Source organism: Trachinotus anak, unplaced genomic scaffold, assembly GCF_046630095.1.
Source record: "Trachinotus anak isolate AG129_WGS33_773 ecotype Australia unplaced genomic scaffold, CSIRO_AGI_Tana_v1 ptg000021l, whole genome shotgun sequence".
In the NCBI taxonomy this organism is placed as follows: Eukaryota; Metazoa; Chordata; class Actinopteri; order Carangiformes; family Carangidae; genus Trachinotus; species Trachinotus anak.
This window is the reverse complement of record NW_027273872.1, coordinates 9,854,574-9,874,695: the sequence shown is the minus strand read 5'-3', so window position 1 is coordinate 9,874,695 and position 20,122 is coordinate 9,854,574. Positions and strand designations below refer to the sequence as shown.

The window sequence follows — 20,122 nt, the reverse complement described above, 5'->3', positions numbered from 1 at the left end:
TGCCCATAGAGCTGGGTATTGACAAAACACCGTGAATGACATTAAAAATGTGCAACATTGTCCTTTTATAATATATATGATACATTTAAAAATACATTTAAATAGTGTCAGCTCTTCCATATCTTTATTTTTGTCACAGAATATTTGTTTCTATGCAAATCAAGCCAACTTTATTTTTTCCAGATTTTATACAATTACAAAAAACATAACTGAAAGGAAATTGAAAACACACACTTTAACTATCGCAGTATGTGGTAGTCGTACTCGACTATGAGTACTCATTAACTTATCACTGAGGCCTGTCAATATCATCCCACGCCATGAGTATTTTGCACTGAAAACTTCCTCCTGAGAAGTGTGTAACCTTCAACTCGGGCGACAGACTTGAGTTTTATCTCCACTCTTACACTGCCCCCTGCTGTTACAGAAGAGAAAATACCAGTGGCAGATGAATGCATGCAAATAACCTCTAACTGCATATATTTCAGAATCTCAGCACAGTAGGAGCCATGTTGTATTTCAGTAATGTTCATATGTAAAATAGCTTTGGTCAACTTAAAAAAAAATCAAACTGTGTTAAACGATCATAGTTTAATGTGAGCTAAAGGGTGATTTAACACACATACATTTAACACACGTGATTATTGTTGTGGGCGGAGGCAAAAATAAGACTCAAATTTGCATGTTCACCATGCATATGTAAGTAAATTACACCAGATCCTGTGTGTTGTGACCTCTTGCATACTAGTGCCATGCTCTAGTCTGGTGCCTATGTATCCTAAAGTAGTTTAAAAAAAAAACAACTTGTGATGGTGTCCTGAAAATCTCACTCGGTGGGGGAAATTCCACTGCCTTTAATGGCTTTCTGTCGGGGTTTAGCTTTTCCAAACTGGTGAGAGGGTGCAGACGTGCATGGGGCTATTAATAACAGCAAATATTTCCATTGATGAGGGTTTCATTTCCGATCAACGCTGTTGTGATTTTTCCGTGTTGAACAAACAATCCCACAATAGATTGATAAAATGTTCAGCCTTTTGTCTTGAGCAATTACGCCTTCATCATTGACGTACATGTCAACCGCACGAGGATTATACTGTGGAAATATTAATATTTATTTTGTCTATTTCCTGACCCTTGTCATCTCTTTATATTATTTTCTCAGCTGCTTATACAGGAATTCAGGCATTTACACTGCCACCTTTTTTTTATTCTATTATAAGTCCAGGTCCATAATACCAGGTTAATGCCTAAATAGGATTTCTTTTTTTAAATAATTATGAAAAAACTTGTTTCTGTAAAAATGTAAGCTGAAAGAAATTTCCATGAAATAATAAACTTCTTCTCTTCCAGCTTCAATAATTGGAAAACCGGGTTGTGGTTGTGGCCACACGCGCAGTCAAGTGACTCATCTTTTTCCTCCATCTTCACTGCTTATGGGAAGATTAACAGGAGGAGGGAGCGTACCAACTCATTTCAGACCACGTCCTTTCCCTTTTCAAGTGTGACTGATTAGAGAAGTAAATTCAAACTTTGTCTCTACAGTCTGTGGGGGTGTTATATTTGTTCCTGTGGTGACCTTCACTTCTTACTGCTGTGGGCTGCTTGTTCCATTTTACTTTTTAGCTCTCGTAATTGCTAATCATCGTCACCAGGGAGGATACTTTGTGGTTTAAGGGGGGAAATGAAAACACTGAAGCAAGTAGCCCTTCATATAATGACCTTTTATTAACATCGAAAAAGAGTTTCGACTGGGGCAGTTGCCTGTACACAAGCAACATCTAGCCCCTAACCACAGGCAGCCACCCCCTCACATCCACTGCCTGCTCTGCTATACTAGATGTAGACAGCAATTAGGGTGGGAAACGCATACAACTGAGTATCTAGCTCCACTAATACCAGCTACAGCTATCTTAATGGGGCATAAGAACAGTTTGACATTTTTTGAAATATGCTTATTTGCTTTCCTGCTGAGAGTTAAGAAAAAAGAAGATCAACAATATTGGTATGATAAATATGAAGCTGTAGCCACCTAGCTAAGATTAGCGTAAATACTGGAAACAGGGGTAAGGAGCAGGCCTGACTGGCCAAATGTAACAAAACCCACTCACAAACATCTCTGAAGTTCATTAAACAACACTTAATGTGTCTTGTTTGTTAAACTGTTCAGAACAGACATTTATCAGGGGCTTATATTTCTTGCATGGACACAGGAACTGGAGCTGGTTTCCTGACAACATTATACTGAGATTAGTTGGTTGGATTTCTTTGTATGGATTAAACAAACAAGTTTTATCATGTTAATTAGTAAACTTTACTAATACTAGGTAATAGTAATACAATGAAATAGTAGGTACAGGAAAGAAACAAGGTCCTACCAACACATTTGCTCTCACCAGCCTGTGATGCTGAAGGAAATGAAAGAAAAATGGGAAAATGTGACCGATTTTCTCTTTTTCTTTTTTCCTTTATTGGCAGGAACACAAATATGAATGAATTTCTGTGTGAAGTTTGTTCTCCCCGCGCCTGTGTGGGTTTCCTCTGACAACTCTAAAATGCCCAGGTGTGAAAGTGAGCGTGTCTGGTTGTTTGTTTCTACGTGTCCGCCCTGTGATAGACTGGCAACTTGTCCATGGTGTATCCTGCTTCTCATCTGATGTCAGCCGAAAGCCCCCCAAATCCTGACCCTCAAAGCTAATGAATGGGTGGATGGAATTGCATCTAATTGATGTCAACAAAACAAAATATAATTTTTACAAGAAGGATATAGTGTTTGCTGTTGCTATGGTGAAAATACAACGCAAGGTGTCAAGTGATCTCTTTTACTGTTTTGTCATCATCTAAGGTCATGCATTTTCTATAAATAATAAGGTGACAAGGTGCAAAAAATAAACAAAAAACCCCTAGAAACTATCAGTATGAGTTGACAATAATGCCAGCGAACACACCTCTTGAAGTGATCTGGATGAAGGGAAATTCCTATTTTACTCAACCAGGACACTTGCAGGGTCAATTTGCTTTTACTTGGTGAAGGATGTATAAAAGTTTGCAAACAGCAAGAGTAGGAGGGTGATACTGATACATCACAAGTGTCATCATGTCACCAGGAGGGTGGGTGGTGAGAGAGGAAGCCCGTTTTCAATTACCTCCCACTTAGATTTTTCACAACTTACACTGAGTTTCACTGGAACAAACCTAGGGCAAACATGTGCATGCACCTAAAAATGACTTGATTTAGGTCAAAAGTGCTAACTAGTTAACGCTGACACTCATAACCTAAGTAATAGCTTCTGTTTGATATTAAAAGACACAACTTTCCAGGAAATCCCCAGGACATACTCTTGATCTTGTATTATCTCGCAGTCTGCCTCTCTATAATCTCGAGGCTATAGATTTGCGTGTGTCAGATCAGAAGGCAATTGTATTTGATGCTCAGCTACTTCCATCTACCTTAAAGCCTCCCTCTCCATTTTGCTCCCGTGTCTTTAACCCGACCTCTGCATCTAAATTCTCAGACGCTTTCTTGACAGCTCAAATTGACTCTCCATTTATGAAATCATACTGCAATACTGATAAGTTAGTCAGTCACTTCCACAAAACCTGTTTTGCTGCTCTTGACTCCATTGCCCCTCTCAAGCAGAAGAATCACCTGCTCTCTCTGCTCTCAGAGAATGTAGAAAAGCTGAGTGTAAATGGGAGGCAAATAAACTACAAATCTTCCACGACATCTTGAAACAGCCAATGTTACAGCTGTGCTCTATTATCTTAAAAACAGTCACTTTAAAAACTACCATATGTAAATATTACAATGTTGAAAAGATACCAGGTTGATCAAACATTCTCGATATCTTATTCTTAAAAAAAGGCGCTGGCTTAAATATGGTTTTTCTCCCACCCTGTTTAAAGGGTTTGAATACAGCATTCATCATAAGCCAAATGAGGACTTTGAAAATTTGACCTCATGCAGTATGATGAAACCAGCAGTCACCTCCAAGAAATTTGCAAGATGCTGCTCTGCTCTGATTTCAGCTGTGATTTACTAATAAAACTCAGAGGTAAAGGCAAAGTAAGCTAATTCACATCAGCTGCCCATTGATCAGTGAGAGGTGTGCAGGCATAAACCAGATGTGCAGTAAATACTAGCAACTCTCTTCTGCTTTGTCCAAAAAGTCGCTTTTTAAAAAAAAAAAAAGTATCTTAAGGGGTCTGCAAACACAGTTAATCTGGCAACAAAAGCACCAATTTGGCAACACTTCTTATTTGCCCCAAATCATTTTGAAAAAGCAACAACCAATTAGGAGTCTCCAACAAAAAAAACACGAAATAAATATGTACTATTGTGACAGTTAAAGTGATGCTCTATGAAAAATGAAAAAAGCCGCCCAACACACCGTTCACTGTTTTCCAAACAGTGTAAGTCTTCGTGTTTTACAAAATATCTCTGCTGGCAGTCAATCAAAAGGCAACAGCCCGGGCACCTGCGTTGGACACGCCCACATTCCCGAAACTTCTCCCCGGTGAGTGAAAAACAACCTTAAATACGATAAAACATTAACATTAACTTAATTATTTATTTATTTATTTTTTGTCAAATACTTGTTGTAGGCTAAATGAGTTGCTTACAGAATGAGATAAGGTCTGTTTTCCCGAGATAACAGCATATTCCCTTCAAATTATCTCCTGAAGTAAAGGTAAAGTAGTTATGTTAGAAGTGCATAACATGTCAAGCGGAAACAAATTTAAATGTAAAGGAACTGCAAACTTAATTTATTATATTATTACTATGAAGTCCCGGCCTGTAATAGTAACGCTAAGATAACCACCACTGTTGTTGAATATAATTGCTACTCGGCTGGCGGATAGTTTGGGACACCTAGCTAAACCTGATGTGGTCTACTACAGCAGTCCTGCATTAAATCCTCCCACCATGAAGGTTATAATGTTCAGTCTGTGTTGAAACTGCTTTAGGGAGGTGTTTATTCAACTTAATGGTCATTTTGAAGGTGTTTGTCTTATTTGTCCAACCCATTTATACCAACGAGGGAAGGCTAACTTTTAGAAACACCTCTGGGGAGGTGTACCAACCAAACTAAACTTTATGTCACTCACTGGTCTGGATGCCATTGAACCCTTCCAAGGAGCCGTGAAAATCTACAGAGATTACTGTTTTTATTTTAAATGAATGTTTGGATGCTATTAAGACTTGGATAAAGACGCAAATAAGACAGAAGCTCTTATAGTTGCTCCTGAAAATGTAACCCTAAATATCAAGCAGGATATGGGTGGTTACGTTCAGCATAATTACAGAAATGCAGGGGTCATTTTCAACCAGTCTCTGTCACTTGTTGAACTTGTTAGCTGGTTTACATGCTGTTGTTTATTTGATTGGATCTATGGTGACCAAGGTTGAGATGGAAATGATTATTCATACTTTTATTTCTTCTCGTTTGAATTATTGTAATGCTCTTTTTACCTGTCTGAATCAAACATCTTTGAACCATCACCAAACTGTCCAAAATCAGCTGCTCAGCTTTAACCTGACGTAACAAGCAGTCACACATCACATTAATTTTGTCCTCCCTCCACTGGCTCCCAGTCGAATTACGTATCCAGTATATCACTGACCTCCTCCTCCATTATTGGGTTCTTAGGTTTACTGAACAAAAATCACTGGCTGTCCCTCGAACCTGCTATAGTTATATATTGTATTGCTTTTATTGTCCTATTTCTTGAAATTTTGTACGTTTTATGTTAAGCACTTTGGGGTTTTTTATTTTATCCAGGAAAGGTGCTATACAATTATTTATATACAAGTAATTAACATTACTCACTTACTTACTTTGGGAACCCAATACACAGTTTCTGCAGGTCTTGAAAAGCCTTTAAAAACCCTGATAGGCAGTAACATTAGTTAATAAATATTTTTCTGTCATTTTAGCAAAAATTCCCAGTACTGTTGCTCCAGTCCTCTGACCTTTTAATAGAATACGTGAATCAATTAGTTATTGTTTTTTAATTTGTTAATGATGCTTATCCAGGTGTTTAAATATATAAAAAGCCTTGTCATTGTCATATACTGTTGGGAAGTACTGACAAATGTGTGATTAAAAAATGTCAATAAATTTGTGCACATTCTCTGTTTTCAGTAATCATTCAAGCTTTCAGGATGTTTCCTGCTGGTGGATCATTCCGAGGTTCCAGAGGAGCCTGTTTTGCCCAAATCCTCATGAAGAATTTGCCTGTGACGTCCTGTGCTGGTTTGACTGAACGATACGAACCTCTGTCTACTCCGTCAACCTTGAATGAACCTAGCAAGGATGTCTTTCACCAACAAGGGAAAAATACCGTCAAACCTGGTGAGTTTCAGAAGGTGATTTGCTTGAATCCGACAGGACCCTATCAGCAACATTGATAACTTTCACACTGTGTGCATCCCCTTTGGGTTTATGCTACAGGGCAGTTAAAATTTAGTTATTGCTATGCCCAAATTTATATGGCTGAACAATTTGAATCTGCTCTTTCTCCACTTTTCCTTCTTTCCCCAACTAAGCACCTGCTGTCAAGCCAAAAGTCCCAACTAAAACACTGATTGACAAATACATGCGAGGCGAAACGCACGCTGTGAGTTTGCTCCATCAGCTTGCTCGCATTATGCAATTCCACCTGGAAATGAAGGAGACGGTGACCACAGGTAAAGTTTCCCATCATTTCTGTGTGCATTTAAATTCAGTTCAGAGATAAATACTCTTGATATTGTCCTGCGAAAGACTGTTTATTACTTATATTTGGCAATTTATGCAAAACATTTATATGTATCCCGTGTTCAAATTCTGATTTTGGTCCTGTTATTCCTGATGACTTCTGTCATAAGTAAAGTGATTCATTATTATAGTAATTCAGATTTGTTTGTTTAGAATACATTTTTTGATGAATTCGTCTCTTACTTTCTTGATTAATCAACCAATAATTGTGTCCATAAAATGTCATGATATACTGAAATGCACCTCACAATACAGAGTTCTTAAAGCCCAGAAAGATATTTTCATATTTTTTCCCTTGTCCAGATCACATTTCAAAACCCAAAAACATTCAGTTTACTATCATAAAGGATAAAAAAGTGGCAAATCCTCCGAAGTGAGAAGCAAGAACTAGATTGTTTGGCATTTTTGCTTGTCAAATCACCTGTTGATTAATTTTCTGTGGATCAATTATTCAAAGAACTGTTTGTGCAAATTATAATTTTAGCATTACCGTGTCTGACAACCAGAATACTGGATAACTACAGTATTAACAGAGCCGCCACGGACATTTTCTAATATAGAAAACTGGTTACACATTTTCTGCATGGTTGATAGTAAACACACGTCGGGTCAGAACTGATGATTTGAATTCAAACCATTCTTCTGATTCATGTTTTCCCAGGGAACATACCAGGGCTCTATTTTGCCTTTTGTGTGGTTATTGATGGGGTTGAATACAAGACTGGGATGGGAATAACAAAAAAGGATGCCCGGCTCAAAGCAGCACAGCTTGCGCTGCAGGACCTGCTGCCCACCCTGGATAGTATGACATCTGTCCTTCCTGATGCTTCAGGTGTGGATCTAGAGCTGATTAAAGTTTGTGTTTCTGTAGCAGACTTAGATGATTACTTTAATTCTAGTTAAGCTAAGCCTCTTTTTGCTTCCCTTGTACATTTATAGTTCATGTCAATAATTACGTGGTTAGCCAAAATAACACTTAAAACTCATGCACAGAAGATTTCTTGAAATGCTATCCATGATATTGGTTTCTGACAAAGAAAATTTCAGGAATATGTAATAACATCATCCTTGAAGAAGGTTTCTTGCTATGCGTAGACATTGTTAACAATGACTTAATGGAAAAAAAGGAAATTAGCTGAGAGGCAAATGAAAGGGTGCCTTTCAACAGCTTTGAAAAAGCACTGTTGTCTCAAAAGGACTACTGAGAGGAAATACTGGAAAGACACTAGTTATGGAAAACAATACTCATTTGTGTAACATTTGTTTATGCAGGTTAGGTTGGCTGAACATACAGTGCTCTTGTACAGCAACGCCCTGTTAAGATTCAAAATGAGAAATAAAGAGTGGTGGACATAACAGGATATTACAAAATAAATGTAATACATGCTCAATTTAAGCAGTCAGAAGAGTATCTTTATAGGGAGGCACTTAATTTCATTCTTTTCCATGCCTGTCTTTCCTTAGGTGTTCCTCCGCCCCTACCAGTGAAAGAGGAGCCCTCCATCTCTGACATCTATCCTTCTAGAGCCATTCATGGTAACTCTGGATTTCTACGTGGTTCTCTCATGCCGCTCCATTTGCAAGATGGCAGTACAGTAACAATAGGAATTTCAATTAGTAATACAGGGGCATGTTGCATTTCACAGTGTCTGACAGTTCACACTGAGACACATGACAAAAGGATAAACAGACGTCATCCATTGGAATCCATAAGAAGCAAAAAGGGGATTGCTGGGAATCCTGTACAAACACATGCCACAGTATAATATGTATATCTCTCTACTTGCCTTTCTCATTCAGGGTGTCTGTAATGAGATCAAGGCCATTTTGATTCTTTGTTTTCTTAATCATCTTTTTGCTGTTCAGAAAGGAAGAGTTCTGTCAACCTCCAGATTCCCCACGCTGTCAGGGATCAGCTTGCTAAACTGATGAACAGCCACCTAGAGTTCTCTGCCTGCGCAGGCACCACCGCAGCATTCATCATTCAGACTTGTAAGTGAGCTCTGAGGCCATGATATGCTCCAAAGGTTGGTCATGATCAATTTTCTGTCGGTGGAAATTTCTTGGCATTTCTTAGTTCCAAAGGCAAATGACACTAAAGGAAAAAAAGTTGAAAGATTATGTAATTATGAGTCGGTGTTAACAAATCAGTTGCTGTTGCTGACAAATTGACAGGAAAGCCTAAAATTGCAGTGCATGCACCACAATTGACTATATGGCCTCAAACATTACACCACAGTTAAATCAACACCTCTCACATTGTCCCTGCAGCGTTTCTATGGCTGTTTATGTTACTTGGTGAACTGCATTATGTACTATATATTATACAAAATACTGCATACTGTATGATAAGAGCAAAACTATTTTTCTTGCTCCATAAGGTCTGCTCAGAAAATAAATTTTCTTGACATTACTAAAAGAACAAAAATAGAAATACACACAAATAAACTTGAGTTGATGCAGGCTGTAAAACAGTTGTGTGGCCACTACCTAAGTACGCTTTATTAACCTCTGTCCTCACTCTCTTCCCTCCCCCCAGCCAGCGGATGTGAGGTGGTTGCTCTCGGCACTGGGAACTTCAATACCAAAGAGAGTGCCTCATCAAGTGGACGGATTGTGCACGATTCACATGGTGTTGTAACTGCAAGGAGATCTCTAATGAGGTAAGCTGCAAACATAACCCTATTAGATTTTTGTGTGTCTTGCAACACCTCCAAACAGATTATTTCCTTCACATTATCCTGTAATGCAAATGTTAATGCACTGAACAGTGCAGGAAATGATTTCCCGTGTAAAGTGAAAGAACTTTATTATTTAAAGCACAGATGTTACAAAATCCATTCCTAAAATCAAGATTAGCAATGTGATTTCTGTAGACAATCTCGGAAGTAATGAAAAATGCTGTATATCATGAGTTCACACAAGGCTCCAAGCACCACCATTAAACACCACTTCTAACACCTTCAAACTGAGAAGTTTGTAAAATGTGGTCACACAGATGACACGTTTGTTGTATGCATGCCTTTTGCCAGATGGGTAAGTAAGTCTGCACAAACACTTTCATAGACCACAGTAGCCTACAAATTTCTCTGAGAATGACTCTGAAAGTGGGTGCATTTCCTGTTGTTTCATCAAACAGTCCCCTGATGCTCTGAGATCACAATTGTGATGCAGTTTCCTTGTCAGACCTTTGAAATTTACAACCAAGCCTGGTGGAGTTACCCTATTGCCTTGTTGTCAGTTGCACACCTTATATTATTTAAGTCAAATTTCTCTCTGTGTCACAAATCACAGGTTTGCGTCAGGGGGTTTCACAATCTATACAGTATACAAAACCTTCTATCCTTGGACCACTGATATTATTCTAATAGGAAATGTTTTTTCCATGTGGCCTTGTCTCTAAGGAGGAAGAGGTAATGTAAAAATGTAAAGCCTCTTTGGTCATATGTAGTTTCATTCTGTATAAACAACAAAAAAACTGAATACAGCCACTTTTAAGAATGCCTTTAGTTTTACACGTCACAAATACTATATCACAATTATCCACTAATATGATTTAACAAAACGTGAAATGATTTTACAAAGAAGATTGGATTACTGATGCATGTATCATCCTACTGAATAAAAAAGGTTTTTATTTAGCGCTAGTGTCACACCACAACTATGTGTTTATAGAAGAAAATATTGGTTTAAACTTTTTAATTTGGTACAGTAGCTTGATAATTAAGGCAGAATAATTTATCATTTCAGAATGTATGAATTTTGCTATTTTGAAAGAATCTTACACACAAATGACTCCTCTTCAGCTAAGGTACAAATTGTTTTCCTGAATTATTCATCAACACTGTTACGCCACAAATACACATATTTCAGATGTAACATCATAATGAGCCATTCTCATACTGTGTTGTTAGGTTTCTGTATAGGCACCTGCTGATGTTCTTCAGCAAAACGGCCAATCTGACGGAGAAGTCAATCTTCCAGCAGAACAGCAGCAGCGGCCTCCTCAGCCTGAAGAGCAACATCACCCTTCACCTTTATGTTAATCAACTGCCAAAAGGTGCTGCTCAGATCCCATCTAAGCTGTGAGTGTTTGATTATCAGCGTCATCCTTTGGAGGTTCTCGCTGCTGTTTACTCATGAGGCACTGAAGATCAAGTTTTTAGGTCTTGAGTAAGGGAAGAGTCATGGCAACCAAATTCTGGGAGTAATATTGGGATAATTTATAGATTTTAAATATCAGTGAGTGAAACACTTAACTTGAACCTCAAACACCTGATATTAATAATGACAAAGTTACATAGGCTCTGGAATAACAATCCTTCCTCAAGTTTGCTCTGTGGTTATTTTTGCACTCAGAATTATGCTGCTGCTGGTTAGGTTTTTTATAGCAGCCATAAAATGCCAAGTCTGAGAAAGGTTGCATGATTAATATTCTAGAATAGATTTCAAATCCTCAGCCCTGCGTTTTATTCTCAGGCGCCTGAACCCACTCTCCATTTCGGCATGGCAAGCCAACAATGAGATCAGCCTACACCTGTCAGTGGAGGGCAAGGTATTGTGCTGTTACATTCTCCCATCTATGGGATTTTCATAGTGGCTTGTGCAACTGTCATCTGCACCATGGCTGCATAATTACAATTGGATTTGTTTCTTTTCTAGGTGTTCTCAGTGTTCTCGTCAGGCTTTGATCACTCTGCCTCCAAGGTGGTCAGCATGTCCACCACAGACAAGATCACTCAGTGGCAGGTGCTAGGATACCAGGGAGCCTTGCTCAGCCACTTCATCGAGCCCATTTATGTCCAAAGCATCCTCATAGGCAAGTGAACAAGACAAGTCACCACTAGGATTATCAGGGTTCTGCACTGGGGACATAAGAGATGTCCATCCTACTGAAATTCTGTTGCACCTTTTCCAAAATCTGAGATGCAAAAGCAGAATCACTCGGGGCGCGTGTTAGGGGGAACAGTATAGATAGGTCAGGCAATGCAGCAGAAAAATAGACTTCCTAAATTTCTAAATTTGTTGTGGTTCAATTGTGTTTCCTACTTCACTGAAGAATTTCACTTCAGTGGTGTTTTCTTTAATCAAAATTTCAAAATGTTGTATTTTGAATGTGGGAAAAAAATTCAACATACAGGATTTGATAAACAATAACTAGCCAAAGTACTAATCCATTTTACCATCAGACTGCTTCTTATTTTGAGCTCTTTTTATAGTATGCACGGAGGAAACTACAACCTGATGAACCTGTGATCTCTATCAAATAACTTGTAGGAGATAGTTTTGGACTTCTACCAACACAATACAAACATCAGCCTCTCTGACACTCTCTCGGTGAGAGAAGGCTTCATGAAGGTAGCATTTATTTCAGGGATAGGAAGTCAATCAGGCGGTAATTAACTTGAAATTAAATTGTTTGTGCATGCTGGCCTTAGCTCAGTACCTGCTTTCTGCTTTAGCAAGGGTCGGATACCATTAATGTGGGACTGTGTTAAATTGGTGGTCCTATTTTTCTAGTGCTTTGGTGTATATCAGACTTCAACAAAAAAAGATCTACTTTGGGTTGCATAACAGCGTGGACAGTGTGAACTGTATCTTGTGTCAGCTATTGCAAAGGTTATACTTTTTACAACATGATTGATAATGTACATAAACATTTCAGTCATTTCTACCACACTAAAATAGGCACTGAGGTAGTACTGCATGAAGTCAGCTGCCAGCTTTTAGGATGGTTGCTCATGCAGAGAAGGCACACCTCTAGCCAACAAAATTCCCTAGCATAAAAAAAAACAAAAAAAACAAAAAAAAAATTAAGATCATTGTAACAGGTGTGAAAATATCCTACTCAAGTTTCCAAGCAGGTTTTTACGTAAAACAGTAGTGTTATGTTTGATTTTCCATCTGACTCTGGCCTCTTCTCATAATCATAATGACTATATGACCCACATTTGCCCAATCTATGAGAGAGGGAAACTCCAAAATTAGTTGTGTTGGATCTGTGATAACATCTAGAATATCGTTGTTCAAAAAACTTAAATAAAAAATAATTTGACCAATTAGTGTTAATGAGCGTGATGCAGCTTACATGATTGAATTAAATTGGTAGTGTAGGCAATACAGTATTAGATGACATGTCGGTTATTAACTAAATTTTCTCGTCATCATTTTCAAAAATGCGCGCGCGCGCGCACACACACACACACACACACACACACACACACACACACACACGTCTCCTGTTTCATTTCCTAACTAACCTAACAGTACCTTTTCCTTCAGAGAATCCTTTTTTTTCACTTCCAAAATGATCTCAGGTGCAGGTACAACAAGCTTTACTCTGTTCTCTTCTATTAGATGGTAAAAGCCGATTCTGGGAAAATTAAACTAAAAATGGGATGGATCAGAAGTAATGCCACTATTTACAGTCCATATTCCAACAACCTCCAGCTTGTAGAAAGAAAAAAAGTAATGAAAGTAATCAGGTGTAACTATACATAGGTATTTGCTGAAATATAGCAACTTTTGATGAAATCTTACAGGTGACTCTTGCAGCAGTGATGTCCGTGGCATGGAGATCTCCGTGAGTCAGCGTGTGGAGGGGATCACCTCTCAGCTGCCCATGTTCTACTGCATGATGAGGCCCCACATCGGCCTGGTGCCTTCTGTGGCTACTAACGGCACCGACAGTGGCCAGTTGACCTATGGTATCAACTGGAGTGAAGGAGACAGCTCCGTCGAGGTTGTGGATGGCCTGGAGGGCAAGACCATAGAGGAGTAAGTGTGACCGTAGAGGAAGTTGGTAGTAGGGTGTCATATGTAACCATCAAATTTTGCATGAAGCTATTCTGTCGGTCAAAAGACAGCCTGGAAATATATTTGGCAAACTGAGAAGTTTGCCAAATATATTTCTTACACCTGATGTACAGAGATAAAGGGTCCGTTGTGTTCCGGGTATGTTCAGGCTCTGTCACATCTGTGCCACAGTTTTAATGTCCACTGGGAGTGTGTCAGGAGTTGTCTGTCTGTTGGATGTGATGGTCTTTTCCTGTAATTTTCTTCTTCAATAATGGGCAGTGAACCTCTCATACATGGTGACACATCAGTGCTGACCCAATATTGACTTCTGCCCTTCTGAAACCTGTGGCATCACCAGCATATCACCATTCATTCCTTCATGAGACCTACTGGCTTGAATGGCCGGAACCAAAAAGTGATGCAGATGGGATCCCAGTTTCTTAGTTAGATCCTTAGTTTAATAAATTCCCTAATCTGTCAGCTCTGTGGGGATCTACTTGGTTACCTTTCTGCTGTCTTGCTAGATTTGTCTGTGATTACATTACAGCTTTGTCTTTACACTGATTTTTTTGTTGTAGCTCTCCCTTTAAGAGTGGCCCTGCTCTGGCAAGCCGTCTATGCAAAGCAGCAATGTTGCACCGCTTCAAGTTGGTGGCCAAAGAAGCCCAGCGGCAGGACCTGCTGGCCACAAGCTCCTACAGAGAGGCTAAGGTAACCTCAATAGCTCCTCCCTACACTTTTTGTGTAATGTTTACCAACGTAACACTTGCATTACAGTATTAACATAGGTTTCAACATTAATCCACTGACATTCAATTTATTTGTTCATCAAAAAGAGGCAGTGTGTTTAGAAATGAATCAACACACCTGAAAGTAGAATTAAGCGTAATTCCCAGTTTTCAGTTCACTTGATAAATAATTTTGGTGTGTCTGTTCCAATCATACCGATCAGTTAAGTTTTTCATTTAGTAGTCCTTGCTCCTCAAAGAGAATTTATTAAAACCTACTTATTGTGTGGCCTGGCTATTCAGTCTGTATGTAACTCATGGTATCATAGGTGAACTGCGGCACATTTTTGCTGTGCTAGTTAACAATTAAAATAAATTTTACTACTTTAAGGCAGCCATATATTTAGTTTAAAACTCTTAAAGGATTGATGTTAATTATAGTACCTCTATCATTATTTTGTCACTGAAGAGGATGGCGAAGCCGTACCAGGAGGCTAAGAATGTGCTGAGGGCGTACCTGTTGCAACAGGGCTTTGGTTCCTGGCTGGTCAAGCTTTCGGTTAGTGATAACTTCAGCATGTGAAAGAAACCACATTAGCACCGAAACAAAAAGCTACGTACAGTAATTAAATATTTTAAAGATAAGTTTTGTTTGCAAGAAATACTTTGTTTCGCTATGGGAATAAGAAGTTTTGACTGTGGTTTCAAAAGTACTTAAAATCAATCCCCAGGCATGTTTAAAGAGCAGTTATTAATTTGTTAAAAATAGCCACTGAAGCAAACAACTTGTGTTCAGGGTATCAGGTTACTAGTTCTGCTTCATTTAGTTGACATATTTATGTTAAGTTTATATTAGTGCATATACTGTACTAGACTATTATAAAAGAGTATATACTTGTGTATGTACTCAACATGCGTTATTTGAATTGTTTTACTGTTTAACAATAGTATTTTGTACTGCTGTGTGTAATGAAAATTATCATGACCATCCTGCTTTTGAACCGCAGCTTCATGGTCATAGAGAGCCTCTGAGGTATGACTAGTAAGTTATGTTGGTTGTTACATAAAAGACCTGAGTTTTGTCGTGTTAAAGTTACTGTTTGTATTCTTTGTCCATATTCAGCAGTTTGATTCATCCCTTAATATTGCACCATTTGTATAAAAAGTAAATCAATGCAAGCTTAAAAACCTGGAGTACAGTACATGTCATTATATCCCACCATCCACCTACAACTACAGAAAATGAGATTTTGATAACAGGACTGCATATACATCGTTAATCACAATGAAAAGTAAAATAGGACAATCAAAGCAAGACTATCAGTGGGATCAGATTCAAAGTAGAAAGCAGAGATATTTCTGGGCTGCAGCCATTGAGTCTCAAAAATACCTTAACTGCTATATTGCAACTAGTTAGTTTTTCCACATTGTTTAAAGGTTTACTGTGCAGGTTGTTCCTAAAAGCAATGTTTATACTCATTCAAAAGTAATCCCACTTTTTTTCCCCGATTTTTTTCTTATTTTGTTTTGTTTGGGACATTTCTGGGCTCCAGTCTTTGGGCAGTAGGTTTGTACTACCAAACCACGAGTACCTATGAAAATGGTCAATAGCGCAGAAAAAACGCAAATATAGTGAGGCAAAACATTAAGCCCACAGAGTTTGTTTTAAAAGGAGTGAATCAGGGGTTGACTTTCACCCACTGGCAAGCACTAAAGGAGGTGATTAAGATGTAGGGCAGCACAGAGTTGGCCTGTTTTGTTGTACAGGAAGGGACCAGCAGCTAGCTTAGTTAGCTTCCTAAAGTAACGTTTTTTCCATTACAACAAATGTAACGTCCCACAGTGTGATGTTAGAGGTGGCACACTGGGGTGTGTGCATTCTGGCAACAACAGTCAGGAGCTGGGTGTGTGCACTCCTGCAGGCATTGTGCCGGGGAGGAAGGGCCAAGTTTGAATGTTGTATTCATAAACGGTGACTGAGAATTTCTGCATAGTGTACCTTTGATTTCCCCTGACTCTACTGACATTAGTCTATACCATCTATCTGCCATGAAAACAATAATTCAATTCAATTCAATTTTATTTGTATAACGCCAAATCATAATGTACATTATCTCGAGGCACTTTACAGGGTAAGGCTGGGACCTTACTTTGTTATAGAGAAAAACCCAACAGTTCCCACAAAGAGCAAGCGCTTGGCGACAGGGGGAGGAAAAACTCCCTCTTAACAGGAAGAAACCTCCACCAGAACCAGGCTCAGGGTGGGTGGCCGTCTGCCTCGACCGGTTGAGTTTAGGAGGAGAAAAAGGGGGGGTGGGAGGAGGAGAGAGGAGAAAAGAGAGAGAGAGAGAGAGAGAGACCAGGAACAGCTGTATAGTTAATGGTGTTATCAATAATAATGACAGATAGCAGTGGTTAATAGTAATTATGAGTAGTGGTAGATCTGGATCTTGATGCTCCAGAAACATAGATACCTGCAGAATGAGGACAGAGAGAGGGAGAGAGAGGAGAAGCACAAACTACGGGAGAGAAAAAAATACAAAGTTAATGGCATAAAGTAATCGAGAGAGAGAGAGAGGGAGAGAGACGGAAATAGAGAGAGAGCGCCCAGTGAATCATGGGAATCCCCCAGCAGTCTAGCTCTATAGCAGCATAACTAAGGGATGGGTCAGGACATATGCGAGCCGGCCCTAACTATAAGCTTTACTAAACAGGACAGTTTTAAGCCTGATCTTAAAGGTAGAGAGGGTGTCTGCCTCCTGAACCCACACTGGGAGCTGGTTCCACAGGAGAGGAGCCTGATAGCTGAAGGCTCTGCCCCACATTCTACGCTTACAAACTCTGGGAACCACAAGTAGACCTGCATTTAGAGAGCGAAGTGTCCTATTGGGAAAATAGGGAACTATAAGCTCTCCAAGGTACGATGGTGCCTGACCATTAATTTCCATTGTTGAAACAAACTCTGTATTATTTGAGGGCCTGGCTGCTTTAATTTGATTCAAACACCTTGACGACCCCATGCTGATGCAGACTGTTGATTTGCCCTCACTCTGTTATTACAAGTACACATACAGGAAATGCATTGGTTTCCTGTGTATGCGTTGCAGCATGATCATTTACTCCTAAGTGTTGAGCAGTCTTGTGAATGGAGTGGTGTTTCTACTTTCTACTGGTTTGCACAATAGAAGGAATTTCCATTGCATTCAAGGAACTCGTGTCCAAGGATCAAGCCTTTCAGTTGTACGTACAGCTCCAGGTTTCATACTTAATACGTTACTGCTTTTACACAATATGCAATGCAGAGCGGGACCTCAAAGTGTAATGCATTGCACAAAAACCTGATAGCATCTCATACTGTTTATAATTTTATGTCAGTATGGCAATGTATTACAAGATTTAAATGCAGGTTATTTTTTGGTATGGTTACAGTTAACATGGTTATGTTCGCCCCCACAGTTGATGTCTGATGCTGATGTCTTTGTTTTTGATTGTATTGAGGAGACATATTCATCTCGCAACTTTCTTTAAGTGATGATGCATTGGGAAAATGTTTAAGGCTGCACATAGACAAAACCATGTTGTCTTGTTGTCATGTTACACTAGAATACCAGGTTGGTAAGGTGCTGCATGTAAATTGCGCTCCTTCCTGCTGCAGCCGGTCCTTTGTGTAAATATTTTACGTTGTAAATTTCCATTGGTTGATTTTTCAGTGAGCAGAGAAAATTTAGATTATCAGGATTAGTAATTGTCATCTGCCCTGTAAAGAGATACTCACTTCCACTTGTCTATTTCGTTAATGCCACGTTTTGTGTATGTGTCTGACATCAGGCAGCCAGCTCATTGAAGTTTTTTGCAAAATGGCACCAACCCAGGATATCTGGTATTGTCATCTTGGCTAATTCTGAATGTTGTGTGTGTATTTAAATGCTGCCTTTGCATTTTCTTTATTCTATACTCTAAACTATTGTTATTAATGTTATTATGAGTAATATTTAGTTTTTATGTAGGTTTTACATAGGTGAATCGTGGCCTTGTGTTGAGTAAGGTCATCTAAAACTGAAGGATATTCAGGTTACGAGTCCAGATCTCCCAAACAGAGGCAGATTCATGCAGTATAAAATATATGAGCCCAACATTTTTTTTCTTTCTTTTATGCCTCACTCACTGAGGTGATACTAGTAGGTTTAGAGATAAACAGGATATGCAACTCTCTTGATGTGGTTAAACAGTGAAAACATTTGAGCCCTGAGCTCTTAGAAGCTGTAGCACCTATACTGTGGTGCTGTGCAGGAGGATGTGAAATATGTACTGCATTCTTGTAAATCATGGTTGGATTAAAAACCCCATTGGCCCGAGTGGCTTTTTATATCTGCTGTTTTGTCTGTGAAATCTACAGAGTGAAATACTTAAATAAAAAGTTAAAACTAATTACACCAGAGTACCCATGACTAAAAGAAAGTGACGTAAGAGAGCACGAAATAGCTTCTTCCACGATATCGATGACGCGCAAGAAAAACCTTTCAAATATGGAAATATCCGATTAAAATGAAAAAAGCAGTTGTAATTACCCACGGCATAAACTAGTAGTCATATTCCAAATTTTTCTGTTAATGATATTACATAACATAGAAATGCAGGACTCTCATGGATATGTTATGACCACCACTTTTAATGATTTCAACCCCGTTTCAGAGAAATCATATTTTATCTTAATACTACAAGTACCTGTGAGCCCCTGTGAGATGCAGCCAGTCAGAAAGTTATCAAATGTATGAGATTTTGCTGACTATACTATGCCCTAACCTTAACTAAATAGTTATAGAAGACATATTGATCATATGGGTTGCTAGTAAACAGCAGTATCCCAGCAATATGTTCTCCAGCTCAGAAAAAGCTCATAAATATATTATCATTGGAAGGCAGTGACAGTCCATGTATTTGGTGGAGGTAAGAGGAATTGTTGCAAATTTGACTAAAACATGCCTCTAAAGCTTCACATTTATACTGTTCTCAGATCTCGCCTCATAATCATCAAATTACATCATTGTCAAAAAGTATTCCAGATGATTAAAGTCTGTATACCTATGATTACACTGCTAATGAGTCCTGATATTAGCTAATTCATCATTTAAAGTACAATTAAATTATTAAAATTGAAATAAATGGGCCTGACAACTTTAAAGTTAAGCTAACGTTTAAATGTTTTTGCTATTGTGCTTCTATGTCATGACATGAAAACAAAACGATCCTGTCGTCACAGGCAAGAACCTTCCTTTTGGCACAAATAGCAAAGCACCGTGGGACTGTACAGAATCTATTTTTGTTCCTAAAATGACTTGACAATGACTTCACTATGACATGATTTTCCATAGTCAAACTTCTTGTGGACAGCTTGACTAGTTTATTTGCCCTCAACATTGAGGAAATTCACCCTCCCACAGAGGCAACACGCCTATTCCTCTCCCACATTAATTTCATTACTGCAAAAGTTAAGAGGGAAAATCTTGCTGTGAGCCATAATTTGTGTTGCCTTATGTATCTTATTGGGTAGGTTAATCCATAACATGATCCAGATATGCATTCTGACTTCATGAAGGCTTTACAAAACAACACATGAGAGCTAAACTGATATACTTTTTGGACAGGAATTTGTAATCTTCTAAGGACATTATTTTAAAACTTTCCGCATTTTCCTCAATTTGTAAATTTTTCTTAATGGCAATACACAAACTCTTTCAGATAACATTTATTAAGTTATACCTTCAGGTTTTATAGCACCAGCATACAGCATATTAAATAAACAATAAATATATAAATAGAAATTCAGAGCTATACAAG

General features: G+C 38.6%; 1 protein-coding gene across 4 annotated transcripts in view; it reads left to right on the top strand.

Annotated features, from left to right (window-relative positions):
• Nucleotides 1-4,386: 4,386 nt before the first annotated feature.
• adad1 (adenosine deaminase domain containing 1 (testis-specific)) overlaps nucleotides 4,387-20,122 on the top strand; it is a 30,496-nt gene continuing 14,760 nt past the window's right edge. For 2 of the 4 annotated variants that reach the window (XM_071458194.1, XM_071458197.1), the window contains exons 1-12: nucleotides 4,387-4,514; nucleotides 6,144-6,353; nucleotides 6,548-6,688; nucleotides 7,420-7,590; nucleotides 8,223-8,294; nucleotides 8,625-8,750; nucleotides 9,298-9,421; nucleotides 10,673-10,843; nucleotides 11,238-11,313; nucleotides 11,421-11,577; nucleotides 13,301-13,535; nucleotides 14,135-14,267. In XM_071458194.1, coding sequence (XP_071314295.1) covers nucleotides 6,164-6,353; nucleotides 6,548-6,688; nucleotides 7,420-7,590; nucleotides 8,223-8,294; nucleotides 8,625-8,750; nucleotides 9,298-9,421; nucleotides 10,673-10,843; nucleotides 11,238-11,313; nucleotides 11,421-11,577; nucleotides 13,301-13,535; nucleotides 14,135-14,267 — 1,596 coding nt within the window. In that variant the 5' untranslated portion in view covers nucleotides 4,387-4,514; nucleotides 6,144-6,163. Of the gene's footprint in view, nucleotides 4,515-4,538; nucleotides 4,689-6,143; nucleotides 6,354-6,547; nucleotides 6,689-7,419; nucleotides 7,591-8,222; nucleotides 8,295-8,624; nucleotides 8,751-9,297; nucleotides 9,422-10,672; nucleotides 10,844-11,237; nucleotides 11,314-11,420; nucleotides 11,578-13,300; nucleotides 13,536-14,134; nucleotides 14,268-14,753; nucleotides 18,869-20,122 lie in introns of those variants that run through there. The other 2 variants (XM_071458196.1, XM_071458195.1) reach the window with 2 other exon arrangements.